Source organism: Lacerta agilis, chromosome 6, assembly GCF_009819535.1.
Source record: "Lacerta agilis isolate rLacAgi1 chromosome 6, rLacAgi1.pri, whole genome shotgun sequence".
NCBI lineage: Eukaryota > Metazoa > Chordata > Lepidosauria > Squamata > Lacertidae > Lacerta > Lacerta agilis.
This window is the reverse complement of record NC_046317.1, coordinates 74,267,296-74,291,956: the sequence shown is the minus strand read 5'-3', so window position 1 is coordinate 74,291,956 and position 24,661 is coordinate 74,267,296. Positions and strand designations below refer to the sequence as shown.

The window sequence follows — 24,661 nt, the reverse complement described above, 5'->3', positions numbered from 1 at the left end:
ATCATTGCACAATTGGCGGTCTTTGGAAATTACGTTTAATTGCGGAAGATGCATTGCAAATGTGTAAGTAATTATAATACTTTGTGTAAGTAATAAAACACGGGTATAGAGCTTTCAGGTGCCCGAAGCACTTTAACTGTATTATCTAGCTGTTGTGCTTGCAACAACCCTCTAAGGTGCTATTGTCTCCCATATTGCAGATGAGGGGAGAGAGATTGAAAGGGTGTGGTTTGCAGTGGCTGCCAACATATGAACGACTAGGTCATGATGAATTATGAAGAAATATATAGTGGTACCTCGGGTTTACAAACACTTCAGGTTACATACGCTTCAGGTTACAGACTCCGCTAACTCAGAAATAGTAAGAACTTTGCTTCAGGATGAGAACAGAAATCGCGCGGCGGAAGCGGGAGGCCCCATTAGCTAAAGAGAGCCAGTGTGGTGTAGTGGTTAAGAGTGGTAGACTCGTAATCTGGGGAACCGGGTTCGTGTCTCCGCTCCTCCACATGCAGCTGCTTGGTGACCTTGGGCTAGTCACACTTCTCTGAAGTCTCTCAGCCCCACTCACCTCACAGAGTGTTTGTTGTGGGGGAGGAAGAGAAAGGAGAATGTTAGCTGCTTTGAGACTCCTTCGGGTAGTGAAAAGCGGGATATCAAATCCAAACTCTTCTAAAGTGGTACCTCAAGTTAAGAACAGTTTCAGGTTAAGAACGGACCTCCAGAACAAATTAAGTTCTTAACCCAAGGTACCACTGTAATAATACAATTTTATTATTTATACACCACCCATCTGGCTCGGTTTCCCCAGCCACCCTGGGCAGCTAATTATTGAATCATTAGTATGTAATTGGTTAAAAAAAATTAAAAGGCAGATTTATTGATTAATCAATTTAAACTATTTTTTTTTAAATAGGCTGACAACTCTGGGTTTATTTATTTTCTACATCACCAGAAAATCACCCTGACACAAAATATATCTTCCAGATATCCTAAACAGCATTTTTTCAGTAGCCAAAAGTGTGTGTGTGTATTCTTCCCAGCTGTGTACAAATGCTGAAAGCAGAGGGCGTCGATCCGATGGCAATGCTGGCATAGAAAGGGTGATGTCATGTCTGCAAAGTACCAGACACCAGAAGCACTGTGGGGTTCGCCAGAAAAGGATGCTGGGTCCTTGACTGCAATCCTATGCATAATTTCTTGGAAGTCACACTGAATAAAATAGGACTTATTTGCTTCAAGTAAACATTCATAGGATTGGGCTGTTTGCCACATTTCAAGGGCTACAGGGCAGAAGCTTAAGACATGGAAACAAAATGTTTCCTCGAGCAAGAACTCCAATGAGAGGCAAGGGCCAGTTCATACATATAATGCCCTCTTACCGGTACTTTCTTTTCAATCATATGTGTGAGCATATGACCAAATGGAGAAAAAATAGAGTTGACTGGATGCTACAGATCAAGAGAAGTTTATTTCCATGACTGCATTGGCTTGAAAAACTTGCATTAAAATCATTGAAATAGCCGCCGGCCTGCCAGCTGTCTCTGTGTACTTCTGTATCACACTTTCTCTATGTGCATCCATTTATTTACCGAAGTCTTCCTGACTGTTTTTCCTGGTTCACAGTGTTGACCTGGTATTCTTGTTGACTGCCTCTTAATTGACTTTTAATTGGATTTGATTATATTGCCATGGGGTTTCGGGGGGGGGGGTGTCAGTATGGAAGATATCTGTGGGTCTCTTCCAGGCCTGTGATTCCGTTCCAATGAGACTTAGAATCTAGTAGAAATGGCCGCTGAACCAACCAGACAGTTTCCTTGTAAGATACTGTCCTTAGCTGATCAGTTAAGTACAGTAGGATCGCAACTTGCACATGTTTAACTTGTGTGATTATAGCTTTACGTGCTTGGCCAGCCTTCTGATATTACACAAATTAAAACACACGCAAGGCAGGAAGGTTAAAAGCACTTTCCACACTGGGTTTTTCTGCTGCAGAAAGAGCTTCTAAGCTCTCTGCCTTGCTTACCAAGCTTCGGGAAGGTCTCACATGGGACCGGGAGCTGTCATGAAATTTTGCGCCGGCTCCAGAAGCTAAGGTTGACTTTACATACTACCCCTGGAACGTAACCCCCATCCAAGATGCAGTCCTACTGCATTGCCAGTTGCATGTTCAAGGAGGTTGCCCTGTTGCCTTAGAGACAATTGGGCAGGCCTTTTTGCACCTCACTTGGCTGAATGTAATGTCAGGCTAGGACCATCCTAGTAGGACAGAGACCAATATGCCAATAGAGAAGTATGCCTGTGTGAGTTTTGGCTGATGCTGGACGCTGGAGACCAGGGGCGGAGCGAGGAGGGGCGTAGGGGGCGGCCCCCCGCGATCGGCGCCTCCAAAGCTGGGGTGCTGCATGCGCGCCTTGACTTCAGGGTGCATGCGTAGTGACGTCAGGGCGCGCGTACGCTAGGGAGCAGCGCCCCGCCACCAGGGGGGGTGCCCCCGCATTTGCCGCCCCGGGCGGCAACGTGGCTCCCTACACCACTGCTGGAGACAGGCACATTTACAACACATGCTTCAGAGAAGCTCATGCTTCTCTGAAGTTTTAAAAGGAGGAAGAATGGCCACTAAGTATCTCTATGGCACTCCTGTTTTACAAAGGAACAAAATATAAAGAATTATTTCCACAAGTGAGGGAAGGCAATTGTAGCTAGAGAAAGAAAAATTTGCAGCTTGCAGTGTGATATACAAATGTAGCAAAGGTCAAAGGGCATTGCTTGGCATGATGTGACTCTTCAGTGGCTGAGTATGTAATAATAATAATAATAATAATAATAATAATAATAATAATAATAATATATTTATACCCCACCCATCTGGCTGGGTTTCACCAGACACTCTGGGAGGCTTCCAGCAGAATATTAAAATACAATGATTCATTCAGTATTAAAAGCTTCCCTAAACAGGGCTGCCTTCAGATGTCTTCTAAAAGTCCAATAGTTGTTTATTTCTTTGACATCTGATGGGAGGGTTTTCCACAGGGTGGGCGCCACTACCGAGAAGGCCCTCTGCCTGGTTCCCTGTAACCTCACTTCTCGCAGGGAGGGAACCGCCAGCAGGCTCTCGGTGCTGGATCTCAGTGTCCGGGCAGAACGATGGGGGTGGAGACGCTCCTTCAGGTACCTGGTTGTCTAGGGCAAAGGAACTTTAGAAATACAGAGAAACCTGCATGGCTGCTGAAGGAGCCAAAAGAAAAACAATTATAACAAGCGCATAACTGTGAAAGAGCACCCCCTCCAAAAAAAAAACCTTGCTTCTGAACTGGTGCCTGCGGGTCACTTTCTGTCTTAATTTTGGGTTTGGAAAGAAATTGAGCAAATTAATTATACAGTGGTCACAGGGCAAGCTGAGGCACACTTCCTTTCAAGCATGAAAATTGCAGGTTAAAGGCTGCCAGGGTGTCCTGATTTCACTTTGTTGAGTCTGTGTTGGGACACCAAACTAGCCTTTGATCAGGAAGGTACGAAGCAAGCAGCTAATGCTGTAGGGTATTCTAGGCATGACTTCTCAAATGACTTTGCTGATCTTTATTACTAAGCCACTGCCTGTAAGAGTCATGGTTTGGATGCAGTCAATGAAATAATCTATTAATATTTTTGTCTGTTTACTATAATGCTATGTAAAGGGAGAGAAATACAGGGGAAGTTTTGAGGTCAGCTGACGGCCATCTTTAGATAGTTTTGTGTAAAAAAAAAGTTGGGCTCAGTTTTTTTAAAAAAAAATATGTTTGGAATGATTCACAATCTGGTGGTTTCTTATTTTGAACTTGTTAGATTCTTCTCTTATTGACAGAATGAATAAACTCCAAACTTGGTAGACTCAAAAAATAAACTGCAAACAGTAGAGGATGATTTCTATGGTATGTGGTAACTATCTCCCTTTAATGTCATACAAAAAATTTATTGATGCTAACCAAACAAAACAAAAAATTGAAAGAAAACTAAGAAAAGAAGTATCTAACTCCTTTCAAGTATTTACCGGTATTTCTTCAGACTGCAGGGGGGTGGGATCTCAACTTTAAAGTATATTTTGGCATCCTGGTTGCTATAAGACTTCCACAGATATCTTTATATATTGTACAGCTAGGCAATAACTGGTTTTCAATATTGCAATATATCACCAGCTAAACAGCACATTCAGACAATTAAGGTAAGTTGTCAGTAAATGAAAAGTATGCATTCAAAGAAGTGAAAATGCATTGTCTCAAAATTCAGTACAGTAGTACTGCTAAAAAAAATACAAAAGCAGTCAATTTCTCTTGTCCTTCCTTTTAGGTGTATATAGGTATTAAATAGTAGCAAAATTCAGTTAGTATGTCCATTGGTGAGCATATGCTGATAGCAGAAATCAACCATGTTATACTGCATCAGCAAAGTTAATAAATGGAAACCAACCTGATTCAAAAGTGCCCTCTTTTCTGCCCATCGGCCACCCTCAACTTTTGCATTATTATTTTTTCCAAAAGTGCAACCGGCCACACTCCCTGATACCATAGATCTAATATCACCTCATGAAAATCCTTCCAATTGTGAGCTATGGTGGTCCTTGCTGCTGCCAGTACACAACAGCAAGAACACTGTATACTAAGTGAAAATATAATTTTTAAAAGAAGGGGGTGGCGGCGGGGACTTTCAGCAGTAGATGCCATTGCTGTGGGCTAGGACATCTGGAGGTAAGGGTTGTAACTGTGAAGTAATACTTGACAGCAAGGTCAAAAATGTGCCCTAGGTGAGCATGATTTACTGACTCCAGTCCACAGGCATCAGGTGACACCAATGGATTTGGGGAGAGCGACTAGAATCATTAGGAAAGTATTCAGCTAGTGCATAGATCTAGATCTAGATCAAGGGAGGTAATAGTACCACTATATTCTGCTCTGGTCAGACCTCATCTGGAATACTGTGTCCAGTTCTGGGCACCACAGTTCAAGAAGGATACTGACAAGCTGGAACGTGTCCAGAGGAGGGCAACCAAAATGGTCAAAGGCCTGGAAACAATGCCTTATGAGGAACGGCTTAGGGAGTTGGGTATGTTTAGCCTTGAGAAGAGAAGGTTAAGGGGTGATATGATAGCCATGTTCAAATATATAAAAGGATGTCATATAGAGGGTGAAAGGTTCTTTTCTGCTGCTCCAGAGAAGCGGACATGGGACAATGGATTCAAACTACAAGAAAGAAGATTCCACCTAAACATTAGGAAGAACTTCCTGACAGTGAGAGCTGTCCAGTTCTCATGTTGCCCATCCTCTGGACCTCTTGTGAGGAAGGCACAGGGCCTCAGATGGTGATCACAGGGTCCAGGTCAGTTAATATGGGGAGAGGCCGTCCTTGTGGTATTGAAGTGAACCATTTAAGTCTTTTTAGGTCAAAAGCAGCACTTTGAATTGGGCCTGGAAGCTAATTGGCAGCCAGTACAGTGAGGCCAGGATTGCTCAAACCATCTTGCCCTGGTGAGCAGCCGAATTCTGCACCAGCTGAAGTTTCCGAACCATCTTCAGAGGCAGCCCTATGTATAACGTGTTGCAGTTATCGAACCTACAGGCTAGTAGAGCATAGACAACAGTAGTTAGGCTCTTCCTACCCAGATAGCATCAGCCAAAGCTGATAGAAGGCACTCCACACCACTGAGGCCAGCAGAGCCTCAAGTGACAGCAAAGGATCCAGAAGTACTCCCAAGTTATGAACCCACTTTTTCAGAGGGTTGTAACCACCCAGTAACAGTGCCTCAGTCTTATCTGAATTCAGCTTCAGTTTGTTGGCTCTCATCCAGTCCATATCGGGGGACAAGACAATGGTCCAGCACATCCACTGCCACACAGGCAAATGTAAAGGAGAAGCAGAGCTGTGTGTCATCAGCATGTTGGTGACAACATAGTCCAGAACTCTGGATAACCCCCTCTCAGTGGTTTCATGTAGATGTTAAACATCCTAGGGGATAGACTTGAACCCTACAGAACCACAAATGGAAGGCTCCACAGGGCAGAAGAACACTTCCCATGCATCACCCTCTGGAAATGACCATCCAAATAGGAACGGAAACACCACAAAGCAGTACCACCCACCCCTAACTTAGACAGCCACTCCAGAAGCATACCATGGTCGGTGGTATCAAAAGCTGCTGTGAGGTCGATGAGGATTAACAATGACGCATTTTCCCTGTCTCTCTCCCAACAGGGGTCATCATACAGGGTGACCAAAGCAGTTGCTGTGCTAAAATGGCCTAAACCCCAAGTGAAATGGATCTAGAAAATCAGTTTCTAGATTGAAGAGAAGATTGAATGAGTATATCTATCAAAGGGGAATTTGACCTCAAGGCTTGTCACCTCCAGAGTTTACAGTGCTTGTTTGTGTTCCCATTTGATTTGTGAAGTCCACATCATGCTACCTTGAAACAACACTAATCTCAATGCTTCCCCATGTGTATTTGGGCTTATCCAATAACGAGATAATCAATCAGGCACCAAACTACTTAGGGTCACAGACAAATCATGTCTGATAGGTCATTAGGTATAGAGTGGCATTCCCTAATCTGGGAAATGGTGGTGCCTTAGATTTGGGATTTTTTTGACTCCTTTGCTGAGCCCCACTCACCTTCACCTGCCCCATTTCTGACATTCTTCATTCTTTGTTTAAGCCACAGAAGAGGTGAAATGTTCACATTTGCAGCCTCTGCTTCCATACCTGATAACACCACCTGATAGGATGCCAGTTGGCATGGAGTAACAGAAACATTGGCCAGGAGACATAATTTTTCTGTCTTGGTGGTTTAGAAAACACTGACCACTAACAAGATTTCAGGTTCAAAGTGGGGTGGAGGGCCAGCAATGAAATCACATAAAATCAATAAACAAATGTATCTAAAACAATCCTGCAAGATCCAGCGAATACCCTCTGGACATCTTGGTTCAACATCACTGTAGATGCCCAGTGCCACAATTTTCAGCAGAGTCCCTGATCCTTACAGGGAGCATCAAGTTTAATCCCATGAGGGCTTCATCTGTAGTTTCATGGTTTGACACCTGAGCGGCCTGAGTTCCAACAACACCTCCTACCCGGAAACATTTGTTTGTATGTGCAAACACTGCAAAGTTTCATGTTTACTCAAAGTGGATCCATTAAAGAAGCAGGGGAATGAGCATTACAAAGATGCCTGCAAATCTGACATGAAGATGGGCAACATTGACCCCACTGTGCGGGAATCCCATGCTGACAACTGCAGTGCCTGGAGACAGACAGTCAGGTTGCGCATCCGTAGCAGTGGCCAGATGAGGAATGATCATTGGGAGGCGGGAAGAGAGAAGAAACGCCATGGTGCACCTGCAGCAGCACAACCAGACACCTTCATCTGCCCCAGCTGCAACAAAACATGTCTCTCCTGCGCTGGTCTCTACAACCAGAGCAGGCACTGTAGCTTCCAATGGTTTGTCTTCACACCCAAAGGTACACTTCTCCATTACATCCCATGACAGACGGATGCCAACCAACGGGTGGGGGGTAAAAAAAATGGTCTCATTATGTACTAGCATCACCAGCAGGCAGATAAGCAGAGGCGTAGGAAGGTCAGGTGGTACCCGGTGCACAAAATTTATTGTCACCCCCACCCATTGATCCCCCCCCCCTGCAAAAATAGTTATACGTTATTTCATATTTTCTTACAAAGGAATAATAACAAGTAATAATAATAATAATAAAACTTGTATTTATATCCCGCCCTCCCCGGCTGAAGTCAGGCTCAGGGTGGCTAACATCAGATACATAACATTGGTATAAAATCAAACAATAATCAAATTACCTCCTAAAAACATCTCAAAATCAAATTAAAGTCTAATTAGATGGCTTTCCACAGGGTTAGGGTTGGGAACAGTAAGTGCTCCACTGAACTGAAATTTCAGCCTTCACGACATAGGAAAACAGCCAAGTGAACAGCTATTTTGGTGGAGGAGGGTCAAGATATGCATGAAATTTCATATGGCTATATAATCCCTATTGTAATAAGATAAGACCTTTGGAGCAGGCATTTTTAAAAAGTTTTTTTATGAACCGCTCTGTTGTTGTTGTTCAGTCGTTCAGTCGTGTCCGACTCTTCGTGACCCCATGGACCAGAACACGCCAGGCACGCCTATCCTTCACTGCCTCTCGCAGTTTGGCCAAACTCATGTTAGTAGCTTCGAGAACACTGTCCAACCATCTCATCCTCTGTCGTCCCCTTCTCCTTGTGCCCTCCATCTTTCCCAACATCAGGGTCTTTTCTAGGGAGTCTTCTCTTCCCATGAGGTGGCCAAAGTACTGGAGCCTCAACTTCAGGATCTGTCCTTCTAGTGAGTACTCAGGGCTGATTTCTTTGAGAATGGATAGGTTTGATCTTCTTGCAGTCCATGGGACTCTCAAGAGTCTCCTCCAGCACCATAATTCAAAAGCATCAATTCTTCGGCGATCAGCCTTCTTTATGGTCCAGCTCTCACTTCCGTACATTACTACTGGGAAAACCATAGCTTTAACTATACGGACCTTTGTCGGCAAGGTGATGTCTTTGCTTTTTAAGATGCTGTCTAGGTTTGTCATTGCTTTTCTCCCAAGAAGCAGGCGTCTTCTAATTTCGTGACTGCTGTCACCATCTGCAGTGATCATGGAACCCAAGAAAGTGAAATCTCTCGCTGCCTCCATTTCTTCCCCTTCTATTTGCCAGGAGGGGATGGGACCAGTGGCCATGATCTTAGTTTTTTTTGATGTTGAGCTTCAGACCATAATTTGCGCTCTCTTCTTTCACCCTCATTAAAAGGTTCTTTAATTCTTCCTCACTTTCTGCCATCAAGCTAGTATCATCAGCATATCTGAGGTTGTTGATATTTTTTCCGGCAATCTTAATTCCGGTTGGGGATTCATCCAGTCCAGCCTTTCGCATGATGAATTCTGCATATAAGTTAAATAAGCAGGGAGACAATATACAGCCTTGTCGTACTCCTTTCCCAATTTTGAACCAATCAGTTGTTCCATATCCAGTTCTAACTGTAGCTTCTTGTCCCACATAGAGATTTCTCAGGAGACAAATGAGGTGATCCGGCACTCCCATTTCTTTAAGAACTTGCCATAGTTTGCTGTGGTCGACACAGTCAAATGCTTTTGCGTAGTCAATGAAGCAGAAGTAGACGTTTTTCTGGAACTCTCTGGCTTTTTCCATAATCCAGCCTATGTTTGCAATTTGGTCTCTGGTTCCTCTGCCCCTTCGAAATCCAGCTTGCACTTCTGGGAGTTCTCGGTCCACATACTGCTTAAGCCTGCCTTGTAGAATTTTAAGCATAACCTTGCTAGCGTGTGAAATGAGTGCAATTGTGCGGTAGTTGGAGCATTCTTTGGCACTGCCCTTCTTTGGGATTGGTATGTAGACTGATCTTCTCCAATCCTCTGGCCACTGCTGAGTTTTCCCCTTCATGGATCACTGCCTTGTCGTGGCGAAGGGGCTTGAATTACTCAGAGAAGCTATGGACAGGTCAAGATGGACAGGTCATAGTGGAGAGTTTGGACCAAACGTGATCCACCAGGAGAAGGAACTGGCAAGCCGCTCCAGTATCCCTGCCAAGAAAACTCCATGGACAAAAACAACAGGCATATAAAAGATATGACGCTGGAAGATGAGCCCCTCAGGTCGGAAGGCGTCCAACATGCTACTGGGGAAGAGCGGAGGACAAGTACAAGTAGATACAGAGCTGATGAAGCGGCTGGGCCAAAGCCGAAAGGACGCTCAGTTGCGGATATGCCTGGAAGCGAAAGGAAAGTCCAATGCTGTAAAGAAAAGTATTGCATAGGAACCTGGAATGTAAGAACCATGAACCTTGGTAAGCTGGATGTGGTAAAAAATGAGATGGCAAGAATAAACATTGACATCCTAGGCATCAGTGAACTAAAATGGACAGGAATGGGCGAATTCAGTTCGGATGACTATCATATCTACTACTGTGGGCAGGAATCCCGTAAAAGAAATGGAGTGGCCCTCATAGTCAACAAAAGAATGGCGAAAGCTGTACTGGGATGCAATTTCAAAAATGATGAACCGCTCTAGTATGGCAGTAATTGTTCCTTGATAATTTGTCACCCCTTCCATTATGGAACATGGGGTGGTCTGCCCCCTACGCACCCCCTTGCTATGCCCCTGCAGATAAGTGCTTTAAAACTGAACTTTAGGGACAGAATTAGGGTACCAGATGCTGGGGACAAATAACAGGGAAGAGTTATTGTCAGGGCCGGATTTAGGTTTGTTGAGGCCCTAGGCTACTGAAGGTAATGGGGCCCTTTATATGTCAAGCTGTCCTTTGTCAACAACAAATTGTAGCTGTTTTTTGTGTTGAATATATGCTATATGGTAATTTATGGACCTAATGGGTATCTAAAGCCATTTGCACATGCAGAATGTAGGCACCCTATATATAGAAATGAGCAAATCAGTGATATTTTAGGGAGCAGGCTAGCAGGACCATTATTTACATCATAGGAGCCTACACAACACAAAACACTGTTGCTGTATGTAGGTTTTATTTTTATTTTATCTTATATTTTGGAAATGTACATCCAGGTTTTTCCCCCTTTGATTTTTTGGGGGGCCTCCAAGAGAGTGGGACCCTAAGCTATAGCTTATTTAGCTCATACGTAAATTCAGCACTGGTTATTGTTTTTCTGCTTGTGTATGAGCTTCCCAGAAACTGCTGGCTGGCTGCTGTTGGAAGCAAATGGCTGGACTAGACACACTTTTGGTCTGACACTGCAGGGCAGGACGTACCATCTTGCCAGGTCTGCAGACAACCTTGTATATTAGAAGCCAATTGTTTTTGTCTGTGTGTCAACCATTGAGCACTCGTGGCGTGGTGACTGGCCCATGTGAAAGGGGAATGGTTAGCCAGTTTGAAGATTTATCTCCTCTTCCTTTCTTTCTTTCTTTCTCTCCGGTCGTTAAAAAAGAAAATTGGTTGGGGACGTCTGCTGACTCCAGTCAAACTGTGTGTGCTTTTTGGCTCATCGCAAAGCGCTCTCTGCAGATACCGTGTGCTTTGGCAAATAGGACAGTCTGGGCTGCAGGATATTACACCTGGCAGGGATACAAAACCTACCAGTTCCTGGAATGTAGATTGTCTGGCAGCTTAATCAGCTTAATCAGCACCCCTTTCAATCTGCACCCAAGACAAAGCCCCATAATAAGATGCTTTCAAAACAAAATAATAAAAAATAAAAAATTCCTTCCAGTTGGTCTCTAAGGTGCTACTGGAAGGATATTTTTTATTTTGTTTTGACTATGGCAGACCAACACGGCTACCTACCTGTAACAAGATGCTTTCAAGTTAGCTTGCTTTATGGCAGTGACTGACATCCACAGCTGGGCCCCACTGGATCAAGACCACTCAGTCTGTCAAACAGAAACCAAAAGTCTCTTCTCAAACGTAATGTGTTTGGAAGGTTAAATGGACATAATATTGCGAGATTACAGGTGGCATGTGCTAGGCTTCATTTTGTCTCCTTCCAGGAGAGATTATAAATCATTAAATAGCTACAGTTAGAGAGCCCAGTCCCTTCAGGAAGTTTGGAGGTTATTTAAAAGAACTAAAACAGAGGTTCGCAAAATGTATAAAATGCAAGAGAGAAGGCTAGCAGACAAGTCCAAAATGATGCCTGTCCAAGAGAGTTATAAAAATCAAAAGCAGTGTCCAAGAAGGCTGTGAAAATCAAAGAATCTTTTAAAGTATTTTTTATTTTATTTTATCCATGTAACCCAAATAACAAAATAGAATTCCATGAGACAAACACATAAAAACTAAACTGAACCAAACCAAGGCTAGCATGGGATGTTACGTTCACAAGAAGAAACTATATACAGTATCTGGTTATCCAGATATTTGTGATAAGATACAGGCAGGTGAGCGGAGGGTACCATCACAAGAAACGAGAGGAAAGGGGATGACTTGCAAGATATACAGATACATAGACCTATAACTGAAACCATCAGAGGCACAAGGAGTACAAAGAATAAAAGGCCCTACATTGCGCCAAGAAAATTTTTCAACTGATTAGAAGTTACTTATACAAAATTTTTATCTGGGACGCGGGTGGCGCTGTGGGTTAAACCACAGAGCCTAGCGCTTGCCGATCAGAAGGTTGGCAGTTTGAATCCCCGCGACGGGGTGAGCTCCTGTTGCTCGGTCTCAGCTCCTGCCCAGCTAGTAGTTCGAAAGCACGTCAAAGTGCAAGTAGATAAATAGGTACCACTCCAGCAGGAAGGTAAATGGTGTTTCCATGTGCTGCTCTAGTTCGCCAGAAGCGGCTTAGTCATGCTGGCCACATAACCCAGAAGCTGTACGCCGGCTCCCTCGGCCAATAAAGCGAGATGAGCGCCGCAACCCCAGAGTCGTCCGCGACTGGACCTAATGATCAGGGGTACCTTTACCTTTACCTATACCAAATTTATTGAGAGTCTTGTGGAAGTGCCAAAGGCAATTTTTCTTCTTTTAAATGTATCCAATAAAATCCCACCAAAATGAAACAAAAGATGTCACCTTTGTTTCCCTCCTCTTTCTTTCTTTCTTTCTTTCTTTCTTTCTTTCTTTCTTTCCAAACAGAAACTGTACTGAAAGCGAGAACAACATGACCACCCCACAAGCACCATGAGCGCAGATCGTCATAGCGCAATGAACATGATGTCTCTGCAGGAGTCCCAGCAATGTGCATGCTGGCAACAGCAGCATTCGAAGGAAGGGGCAGATCAGCAGCGGTGTCATTCCCCGTCCCAGGAAATGCAATACCTCTACTGCTGGGATGACCAAGTGCAGATCTAGGGGAAAGCAACTGGTTCAGTCGCGGAGCTTCTGGAGTGCTGCATCAGGTGCCACAACTGTGAAGTCCAATGGAAGGTGGAGGGGGCGCCAGATTTTGGTGCCGCGCAAGGCACCTCTGAAATTTGAGACACCAAGGTCCGGCACTGGGGAGGACACTGCTGCCATTCTGTCCTGTGTCACCTGCCGCTGCTGGAGATATGCACGTTCTCCTGCATTAGGTCTGACAACAATCCTAGGGACACGGGGAGCTGCCTTATACTGAGTCATACTATAGGCCCATTTAGCTCAGTATTCTCAGCAGTGAATGGCTGTGCCGTTACAGGCAGGGTTCTCTCCCAGCTCTACCTGAAGATGCTGGAGACTGGACCCAGGGCCTTTTGCTCGCAGACTCTGTAACTGAATGAGCCTTGTCCCTTCCCCAAAGTGCAGAAATTCTCCTAAATTAAATGCATGCTGCCCCTGGAGAAAAATTGCTCTCAACTTTCAGGGCATAGGCACCCATTTACTCGCTCTTTGCAGCTTCCCCTACCTCGAAGCTCACAACAAGCAGAGACACTCGGTAGAGACGGAGCCATGTGTACACAGGGGAAAGGCCATAAATTGCTCAGCTGGACCCTTTTCAAACTTGAGGACGTTCCCGAAGGGAAGAGATCAGATGCGGATTTCTGCGTCAGATTGCCATCAAAGACTCCTTGGACTTGGTTGTGTTAAATCTCTCTGCCACATGTCCCTGAGTGCAGGTTGCTTGCAAAGGTCAGTCTCTGAGTTTACTGCTGCAGCGGCAACTAACATTTCTCAGCTGTTCTTGGCTCAGTCTTCAAGGTATGTAGTATGGGAAATGTCATCTCAGCTTCTTTAAGGACTATCTTAGAAGGCTTTTCTAGGACTAAAAAAAGAGAATATAAAGTCTTTGCTATTTTTATTTTTGTCCTCTTTCTGAACAGAAATGAAGCAAATGGAAAAGAATCCTTTAGTTTTTTTATTTCCTTAATCAACTTAAAAAAAAAAATGTATTACTGGTTTCTTCTTGCTTGCTTATTGCAATAGCTTTGCCTGATGGACTGAATATCTGCAAAAACTGTGGGAAGTTGCTGAAGCTACCATAAGAAAATGTTAATAATTAGCACCCCTCTGACAGGTCCCTGCAAATGCTTGGACTGGGATTTTTTCCCTGCAAAGATGGGGGGGGGGACTTTCCTTTTCTAGAACACCAGCAATAAATAAAATACCTCTGGAGATTTCACAGCTGGTCTTAGAAATTTAGCTCTTTATAAATGCAGCCTAGCTAAACTCATTCACTCCTGCTCTGAGTAAAGTTTTCTCTGGGTGTCTTTCCAATCGCCTTTTCCATCTCCGATGAACATCCCCCCCCCCAAAGGCAACAAATAAAACTGAATCTCTTTCTTTTCTTTGTATACACACAGAAGCCGGAAGGAAAAATATTTGCCATATTGATTGCTCTTCAAAATCAAAATTAGAGACTCAGAAGGAAAAAGTGTGCAAATCCTAAAATGACTCTCTTGCATGTGCACTTATATTTTACTGGTTCAGTCTTCTGGATGATGCAGAAATCCAGCTCCTACATGCTTCCCAATACTACTGAGGTCCTTTACCCAACCGGTATAACTGAGGCAGGCCACACATCTGGCCTGGGTGTCCCAAGGACTCGCAGGAAACGTTATATTTCCCCCCGGGATATGAGCGCGCTTTTGGACTACCACAACCAAGTGCGGGCACAAGTGTCTCCACCAGCATCTAATATGGAATATATGGTGAGTTTCCTTTGTGCTTGCTTCTGATGGTGGGTGGGAAGGAACAATGACCATTGAGATGTTATGCAAAGTAAATATGGCACGTGTTTGGTTCCTTTGAGAGCCAGTGTGGTGTAGTGGTTAAGAGCGGTAGACTCGTAATCTGGTGAACCGGGTTCGCGTCTCCGCTCTTCCACATGCAGCTGCTGGGTGACCTTGGGCTAGTCACACTTCTTTGAAGTCTCTCAGCCCCACTCACGTCACTGAGTGTTTGTTGTGGGGGAGGAAGGGAAAGGAGAATGTTAGCCGCTTTGAGACTCCCTCGGGTAGTGATAAAGCGGAGTATCAAATCCAATCTCTTCTTCTTTGATGTTTATACATCCATCGGCACCTCAGTGCTCCAGGAACATACGAAGCTGCTATATTCTGAGTCAAACAATTAGTCCATCTACCTCAGTATTGTCTACCCCAACTGGCAATGGTTCTCCCGTGTTTCAGACCTCCTGCATTCAAAGCAGATGCTCTATCAATGAGCCAAGGCCTTTCCCTTGTCATACATAATTCTGAAAATCTGCCACATATACTTTGAAGGAGGAGGAAAGGAGCAACAGTGTCAGAGAAGCAGTGTGGTTGGGCTGCCTTGCAGCTAAGCATTTGTGAAGAACGTACCTCAAGCAGAGCAATTTTTCCACAGGGATTTGTTTAAAGTGGCACACTAGATTATTGATTGTGTTTTGTTTGGTGTTCTGCTGAGCGGCGAACGTAGGATGAAGTTATGTCTTTTTGAGGTTCAAGCACCTAAAGACAACGGCAGAGAAAGCAAAAGGTTTATTTGCAGAGAGTACAGCTCGCTGAGAGATGAGAGCAAGACACACGCACTCAGAGAAAAAGGTGTTGCTGTTTTTACAGAGCACAGTAAAGCATCCTAATGCGTTTCAATAATGCAGCCCACAAAAGGCATTCTTTTTTAAAGTTACAGGGTGGAGACATATAAACACAGAGAAATGAAATGAAAAGCCCACAGTTTCAAAATATCAAGGTCTTTACTGAAGTAAGAGCAAGTTACCTTCCAAGTTGGGCATGTCAGACTGACATGCTAGATTTCCAGGTGCTGGAAGATACCTGGGGTCTCTGCCTATCTCAGTCATCCACCCAATCCCACCTGGGGAGGTGTTGCCAGGGGATCGGCCAGGTAAGGGGAGGGACCACCCTGCCCACACAATAGAAGGTGTAGCTTACCTGTAAAGCAGCAGTCGGCTCCAGAGCTTCTCCCACTCTCCACTCCCTCAATTAAGTCTTCTTTTGCAGGTTAACCTCTTCTCCACAGGTACGCAGGTGCTGCTATGTCAAGATCACTGTTGAAGGGCTGGAAAGGAATTTCCCTGCATTGGCAGGTTTTCCCTTTCCCGTGGCAAAACGTCACAACTTTGGCGATTTCAGGCCTTGGGCAGAATCCTTTAGTCTGTCTTCCTAAATGGGGGGGGGGGGGTGAAGTGGTGACCCACGCCCCCTTTGTGGCGACTATACCAGGGTTCCCCGTTACAGGGGTCTTTGGGGGAGGCATTGGCCATACGCCGAGAGGTTGTCATTGCTCTCCCCTCCAGCGGCAGTGAATGGGGGACGGGCTCTCTGCTTGAACATATGTTCTCCAGAGCCAGCCCAATCCCCACACATTATGGATAACCCTGAAGTCTCCCAGATCCCTGGCTGGGGACTGGGAAGGATAAACGCCCAATGCCTGAGCCAAGGTCTCCCTACATTTGAATCTTAATAAAGTTGTGGCCAATTTTAATCCCAATGCAAGTTGTCTTCAGTCATTATTCCGCTCGGTGGTCGCCTGGGGTTTGGGGGACTCCGCCTGTCCACACAAAGTTGAGCATGTCAGAGTGACATGCTAGATTTCCAGGTGCTGGAAGATTTTCAGATGAAGTACCATTAGACAGGTACTTTCCTAGTCTGACATGAAGCCGTGCTGTTTGACTTGCTATTTCTGAATCTACTAGCCTATGACACTATATCTCCCAAGGAAAAACATTTATGCTTATGATATTTCCTTGCTTGTATGGCATAGGTAAAGGTAAAGGGACCCCTGATCATTAGGTCCAGACATGTCCGATTCTGGGGTTGTGGCGCTCATCTCGCTTTATTGGCTGAGGGAGCAGGCGTACAGCTTCCAGGTCATGTGGCCAGCATGACTAAGTCGCTTCTGGCAAACCAGAGCAGCACACGGAGACGCTGTTTACCTTCCCGCTGGAGCGGTACCTATTTATCTACTTGCACTTTGATGTGCTTTCGAACTGTTAGGTGGGCAGGAGCTGGGATCGAGCAACGGGAGCTCACCCCGTCATGGGAATTCGAACCACTGACCTTTTGATCAGCAAGCCCTAGGCTTTGTGGTTTAACCCACAGCGCCACCTGTGTCCCTTTGTATGGCATATATCTTGTTAAATGTTTGAGAGATTGACTGAGCACTTCGTTTTACCTTGAGCAGCAGTAACTCACTGTCTGTTGTGTGTTCTATCTCCCTCCCACATCCTGCCTCATACCGACTAGGTGTGGGATGAGAGACTTGCCAGATCTGCAGAAGCCTGGGCAAAACAGTGTATATGGGAACATGGACCTCCACAACTGATGAAATTCATTGGTCAAAACCTTGCCATTCACTCAGGCAGGTAAGCAGTGTCTTCCGGAAATGCTAGGTCTGTAGATGTTGCATTAAAGATGTTGCACTGATTGTGCAAATGCACATCACTGCAAGTACACCTCTGAACTGCTGAGAGAGTCTTTTGTACTGCCCTTCTTTTCATGGATCAAGTGGGCTATATTTGTTTTAAGGGATTTCTAAACAGTGCACAATGTAAAAAATGGGCATGTGTGCTGCAAAGGAAGCAAGCATGCTATCAACCTCAGTGTTGCCTCCATCTCACTCAAATGTTGTGGGTGGAATTCAGTGTAACACTAAGGAGGTTGCTCCATCTGTGCAATAATTTCTACTTGCCTGACAGAGTAATCTCCCCTCTCCTCCTGCCAGAGTGGATTTGAGGGAGGCATGGGGAGTGTGTGGAGGAAGGCAAGTTTGAGGAAACCCTTTTTGCACTTTGTTGTTGTTGTTGTTTAGTCGTGCCCGACTCTTTGTGACCCCATGGACCAGAGCACGCCAGGCACTCCTGTCTTCCATTGCCTCCCACAGTTTGGTAAGACTCATGTTGGTAGCTTCGAGAACACTGTCCAACCATCTCGTCCTCTGTTGTCCCCTTCTCCTTGTGCCCTCCATCTTTCCCAACATTAGGGACTTTTCCAGGGAGTCTTCTCTTCTCATGAGGTGGCCAAAGTATTGGAGCCTCAGCTTCAGGATCTGTCCTCCCAGTGAGCACTCAGGGCTGATTTCCTTCAGAATGGATAGGTTTGATCTTCTTGCAGTCCATGGGACTCTCAAGAGTCTCCTCCAGCACCATATTTCAAAAGCATCAATTCTTTGGCGATCGGCCTTCTTTATGGTCCAGCTCTCACTTCCATACATCACTAATGGGAAAACCATAGTTTTAACTATATAGACCTTTGTCTCTGATTTTTAAGATGCCATCTAGGTTTGTCATTGCTTTTCTCCCAAGAAGCAGGCGTCTTTTAATTTCGTGACTGCTGTCACCATCTGCACTAGTTTCCCTTAACATTGATTATGCATATTGAAGTGCTGTTTTATCACAGCAATGGTAAAAAAAAAAGTCATTTAGGTCCAAGGTACATATTACCAGAGCTGAATGGACACACCAGTGTGTTGTGTGTCCCCCTGTGTTCTTGATAAATACATGTCACATAACATCAACGCCTAGATTTCCTCTGCCCTTTCCCCCCACTTCAGTGGCTGCCTCTTGCAATGAGGGGGGAGACACTAACACAAAGACTTCGTGTTTGAATGACTTCTATGATTCTGTGTCATTCATCATTCATTCATCATCATTTTATTTGTATGCCTGCCACCTTTCCATAGTTAAAACAATGCTCGAGGCGGCTTACAACATGACAATATTTACATAATTACCAACATAACAAAAGTCACAAACAATAAATAAAACACATCAAAAAGAACACAACCAAATGGAAAACAATTTCCACATAAATCATAAAATCTGAAACTATGAATACAGCATTAATGTCAATCACAATTTAAAATGACATATAGAAAAAAGAAAAGCAATTTAAAAAGAAAAAGAAAAGAAAAAAATGGAGCCCTCTCTGCCCAGCAGCAGCAGCAGCAGCACTCCTTTATGGAGCCTGCCAGGCCACGCCCCCAAGCCAGGTGGAGAGAAGCAGGGCAGGGCCCTTCAATCTCCTAGCAGGTCACTCATGCATCCTTTTCAACTCTGTGCTTACCAGGAAGAGGTGGGAAGCCTTGACGGTTGGAGGCATCTCCTCACCTTAAAGGCATCTCCTCACCCTGACCATTAGGTCCAGTCACGGACGACTCTGGGGTTGCAGCGCTCATCTCACTTTACTGGCCGAGGGAACCGGCATACAGCTTCCGGAGCAGCACACGTAAATGCCGTTTACCTTCCCACCAGAGCAGTACCTATTTATCTACTTGCACTTTGACATGCTTTCGAACTGCTAGGTTGGCAGGAGCAGGGACCGAACAACGGGAACTCACCCCGTTGTGGGGATTCGAACCACCGACCTTCTGTGGCATCTGTGCTTGGATAGGCAGGTTTCTTCATATTGCCCAGAGCATCTCTTTGTCAGAGAAAGTTTTAACATTTGCATTGTGTGTGGCCCTCTATAGGTACCGTTCAGCTTTGGACCTTGTGAAATCTTGGTATTATGAGAAGCACCATTACTCCTTCCCTTATCCTCATGAATGCAAGCCCAGCTGCCCTTCCAAATGCAGCGGTCCTGTCTGCAGCCATTATACCCAGGTACAGTATTGTCCTGCAAAAAACAACAACAACAAAGAAACAGTGGTTGTTGCTTGGGTAACACATAGTATTAGTTTTTAATAACACTTTCCTTAGATGCTTCACATCCCTTGTTTCAAGAATCACTACAACAAACCTACTGGTAAATGAGGCCAACCATCTCCACCTCCCCCAATACTGAAGCTTTGTGAGCTGAGAATGAAAGATAATGTTTTGCTTAAGGCACACCAAGAGAGTTGGTGGGTGAGATTTGATGTGGCCCAGGGACAATAATCCTTGCTTTTAACCATAATGCTGCACCAACATAACCGTCCATATCTCAGCAAGACAGATGAAGCAGAGGTTCAGGAACAAGGAAGCTTCCCAAGAGATCATCTTCAGCCATGCTCTAGGGCAGGGGTGGTAAACCTTTGGCCCTCCAGATGTTTTTAAAACACAACTCCCACAATCCCTAGACACTGGCTATGCTTGCTGGGGCTGATGGGAGTTGAAGTTGAGTCTCAGGTTCCCCAACCCTGTTCTAGGGCTGCTGGTTCATACTAAAGAGAAGTATTTCTACCTCCATCGTTACCAACCCCCGTCCTTTATATTGCCACTCACCACTGTCTGCAAACAATCCAAATGCACTGTCTAAACCTCGGCTTCTTTTTGGAAAGCATTGCCTGTTTTTTCCATTGTCCCATCCAGCACAGGAAAGGCTGTCAGTTCCAGCTCAGCTAGATGGCTGGAAGAAGAAAAAGAAATGGTCCGCACAGGGACATGGAATGTTTTAAATCACTATGATGAGGATCTGTTACTTAGACAAACAGCTTCCCTTCATGACTCAGGAACAACCTTCTTAACATCTCATGGCCTCTCTCATTCCCTGTAGTGGCCTAACAAACTACAAGTATCTGCGAGGTTGTGTGTGTGTGTGTGTGTGTGTGTGTGTGTGTGTTTTGAAAACAAAAATGACAGTGAATATATTTGCACCATATAGGGCTTCCTTGGGGTTTTATTGAGCATTTATCCTGGTTTGCTTGCACAAAGTTTATGCGGAGGTTAGACTATGTCTGGTCCTGACTGAGAATTCATCCCAGGTTGCATATAGGCTTCCCATTGATCATTTTTTTCACCTCACACTTTCCAGTGCTTTTCCCTGGATCTGTTCTACTGAGGCAACAGTGCAAATTAATCCACTTCAATTGTGCAAACCTAAATTTCTGGCCTGTGCCTGAATCCTTTCCACAAAGGGCAAAATATAGTCTGTAGCCAAACAGATTTGTTGTAGCATAAGTTTTCATGGACTGGAACCCACTTCATCAGATACCTGGACTTCTATCCTAAGTCTGCAGGTATATAAACATGAAAATGTTAGCAGCAAGGGAAATGGAATGCAATAATACAGTCTGTGACGATTGTGTTAAAGCTTAAATGGATATAAAGTAATTACAGTGGCCATTCAAAAACCAATGGCGATGATGTCCCAAATGTCCTGGCCTCTTAAAAATTAATTAATACACAGTAAAATAAAAACTTGCTAACTTGAGGCAGGTTGCAAGTGATAGAACTGAACTTCTTGATAGTTCAGCAGTTCCATGCTGGAGATTTCCATCCCATAACTTGAAAACTATAAAGCGTAGGAAAGAAAACTATAAGGCATAGGAAGTTTTTATTCACACCACTGACTTTGACATGTGAAATAATCCTAGGCAACAATTTTTTCAAAATCTGAAATGTGTGGTGTTTTTGTTGTTGTTGTTACAATCTGTCACAACTGAACAACCCCACTGAAGAAGATAACAGTGGTTACCAAGACTGGTTGTGAAGGGGGCACCCAGTTGTAGGTCTACCAGTGTACAAGAGTGCTCCAGACCACAATAATGTGATAACATTGGAAAAAATGTCACTGAACTACTGTTAAAGCAGAATGATGTATGGACAGGCCAGTATACGTAAATCCACCACTAAATGCACTTTTTACTGCGTCAATTACATGTCGCAGAATACACCCGGGAAGGCAAACTTCCTTCATTCTGGAGGGGCCCTTAATATCAGTTGGCCCTGAGTGATGGAGAGAATGGTGCATCTGGGGCTCTGAGATCTCCTTTGCCTGCCTGATTCTCCTGATCCTTCTCACAGAGTAGCTGGTGTTGAACAAACAGCACCTCAAGGAACGGAAAAGCCCTTTCCTGCCTCCTTCGCAGTGAGTCATCTCTGTGGTGACAAGATGTTGCTGAAACATCTGGCACCTCAGTGAATACACCCCCTTCATTTGCTCATCCCCAAGTATGAGTGGCCAGCCCAAGGTGGAAAACCGCCTTCTCCCACCTGGCCTGCGGCAAAGCAGTTCCAACCCATAATGAATAGTGTTCCTCACAGCTCCAGAACGTTCTGCTCTTGTCTCTGGAAATACCCAGCCCTGGGTGTCTGGGTGTCTGTCTGGTGCCTAGACACCTTTTTCTCCATTTTCCTGAAGGTTCATCTGTCTCATTTCCAGTGTGTTGTGTCTGGTGAAATGGCAGTGAAGAGACAGGAGGCTGACTAGAAAGAAGAGGAAGAAGGAAAAAAAGAACATCTGTTTCTTTTTAAAAAATAAGAATTATATTCAGCTGCTCAGGGGTAGCACATCTGATTTGGGGCTGGGAAGGATTCCCTGCCTGAAACCCTAGAGATCTGCTTCCTATCAGTGTAGACAATACTTAGCTGGATGGACCAATGTTTTGATTCAGTATAAGGCAGCTTTATATGTACATTCATGCAATTAGCAATTTTTTTGAGTGGCTTTTAAAAAGAAACCTGCAGATGCAGGGGACCCTTGGGACACTGGTTTGGGGTGGTCTTTAACTCTTTCTCTCTTAATGCAGTCTGCTAAAGACTGTCCAGCTACACCTTTGCTAATCTGGCATCCTCCAGATGTTTTGCATGGGGCTTATGGGAGCTGTAGTCTAAAACATATGGAAGGCACCAGGCTAGTGACACACATGCAGCTCTGACACTTACATTTTTTTAGCCATTGATAGACCATGCCTTCATATACTTAAGGTAAAATTCCACAGTCATGGGTGTGCCCTAACAAGGACAACTATTCTGGTTTCAGGATTGCCATTTTCTTATAATAACTGATTTAATGTGTCTCAAACAGATGGTGTGGGCTTCTAGCAACCGAATTGGCTGTGCCCTCCATACGTGCACCAACATCAATGTGTGGGGCAGCACGTGGCCCCGAGCAATCTACTTAGTGTGCAATTATGCCATCAAGTAAGTGAACTGGGATGGGGGGGGGTTCATCCTGGAAAACAACTTTGGGGCAGAGTAGAGGTGGAAAGCTGGAAAGCTACCTAGTACAGAAAGTCCACTGGTGGACTGCGGGCCATTTTCTGATGACCTGTCTAGTGCAGGGCTGGCAAATGCGCTGCTCTCCAGATGTTCTTGTACTCCAGCCCTCATGGTCATTGGTCACAGATGATGGGAGTTGTAGTCCAGCAACAACTGGAGGGCTACAATCTCCCCATCTCTGGTATAGAGAAACTGAAACTTCACATCTGAGTTCCAGTGGTGGGGTGGGGTGGGGAGTATCTGTAGAAGCAATTTGTGAGGTGCAATATTGGATAGGAAGAGCTGCCAAGAGGCGAAAGGGTGAATCGCTGCTCCCCTTGCCACTCCTCTTTGAAAAAATATTATCCTCCCAAAGGTTCTTTTAATTTAAAGAGATAGTCATTGAGGCATTCTTTCAATACATCACCCATCCCCTACTAACCTTCTGAGAAAAACCTCACCCCACCCTCCCACTATATATAAAGGTTTGGTGACTTCTGTTTCATTGTATCTGAAGAAGTATGCATGCACACAAAAGCTTATACCCAGAACAAACTTAGTTGGTCTCTAAGGTGCTACTGGGCAATTTTTACATTTATTTATTTATTTAGACTGCGTCAGGCCAACACGGCTACCTACCTGAATGCAGCAGGTTCAGTTACCTCCATACAAGACTCTCTGTTGCTTCAGTTATTAGTCTAGGCTTGCTCTTCTAGGCATGCACAGATCAGTGATTCACGCAGAAACATAATTCATACAGTATATGGAACTTACTGTAGTAACTGTGTTAGAGGGCTTTAAAAGGAGATAGGACAAATTAATGTTGAGTGAGGTCTATCAGTGGTGGCTACTACATATGATGGCTATCTGCTACCTCCAAAATCAGAGGCAGTTTGCCTCTCTGAATCTGGGCATCAACAAAGGAAGAGGGCTAGAGCCTTTACACTTTGGTGCTTGGGTCCATAGAGGTATCTGGTTGGCCACTGTAGAAACAGAATGCTGGTCAAGAAGAACTTTTGGTCTGATCTATTAGGACTCTTCTTATGAGCTGCAGGTGGACTCCTCAGAGATCAGGTAACTCTTGTTCAACTGAATAATGAAACAAGCGTAAGAACATAATAGATAGCCAGGTGTATGGTGGGTAGGCAGACCTTTTGGAGGATGTGCTAAGAGTGACGTGTGACATCCAAGTGTCCAGCAATGAAACAAACATGTCTCGTGCCTCTTTTTCTCTTTACAGGGGAAACTGGGTAGGAGAAGCACCTTACAAAATGGGGAGACCTTGCTCGGCCTGCCCACCTAGTTACGGAGGCACCTGCAGCAACAACATGTGTTACTCAGGACTCAACTCCAATAAAGTGAGCTGGTTCTGAACCAGGCATATGTGCTCTGAGCGCCAGCACAGATCCTCTGGAAATGGCAGAAGTGTGGCGCAGTGTACAGCAAATTGTAAAATAAGTTGATTATTTATGCACATGAAGTCTTTGCCTGCTGCTCTTTCCCTTTCATTTGGAACCTCTCCCATAGATTAATAAAATTTCAAGCATATTTCTTCTCATGACTATTGCATTTGCAATAGTTTCCTATAGGGAAGAGGTTCTTAAACTTTCCTGTATTTGTGTATTCTTACATTTTTTATTTTTATTTTTACATTGTAGCCACCACATGGAATCCCATTTCAGGGGCTTCTCAGTTTTTGTTACGTCAAAACAACTAACTACTCTGATGCTGCTTCTCTCAGTGTTCCTTGCAGCTAGAAAACAAATCAGGACATTTTCAACAGTAAAAGCAGTGTTGGAAACTCCCACTGTTCTAGGCGCATTTTGCGACATGGGATTTC

At 44.6% G+C, this 24,661-nt stretch overlaps 1 protein-coding gene across 2 annotated transcripts; it reads left to right on the top strand.

The window, feature by feature from the left end:
- Nucleotides 1-14,268: 14,268 nt before the first annotated feature.
- Nucleotides 14,269-24,377, top strand: R3HDML (R3H domain containing like). Of its 2 annotated transcripts, XM_033153456.1 has the most exons (6): nucleotides 14,269-14,635; nucleotides 17,168-17,286; nucleotides 19,392-19,451; nucleotides 19,482-19,524; nucleotides 22,649-22,764; nucleotides 24,062-24,377. In XM_033153456.1, exons 1-6 carry the CDS (start codon nucleotides 14,375-14,377, stop codon nucleotides 24,192-24,194), a joined length of 732 nt encoding a protein of 243 aa, XP_033009347.1. In that variant the 5' UTR covers nucleotides 14,269-14,374; the 3' UTR covers nucleotides 24,195-24,377. The 2 variants fall into 2 exon arrangements, with proteins under 2 accessions (XP_033009347.1, XP_033009346.1); XM_033153455.1 differs by having other exon boundaries at nucleotides 19,392-19,524.
- Nucleotides 24,378-24,661: the final 284 nt, after the last annotated feature.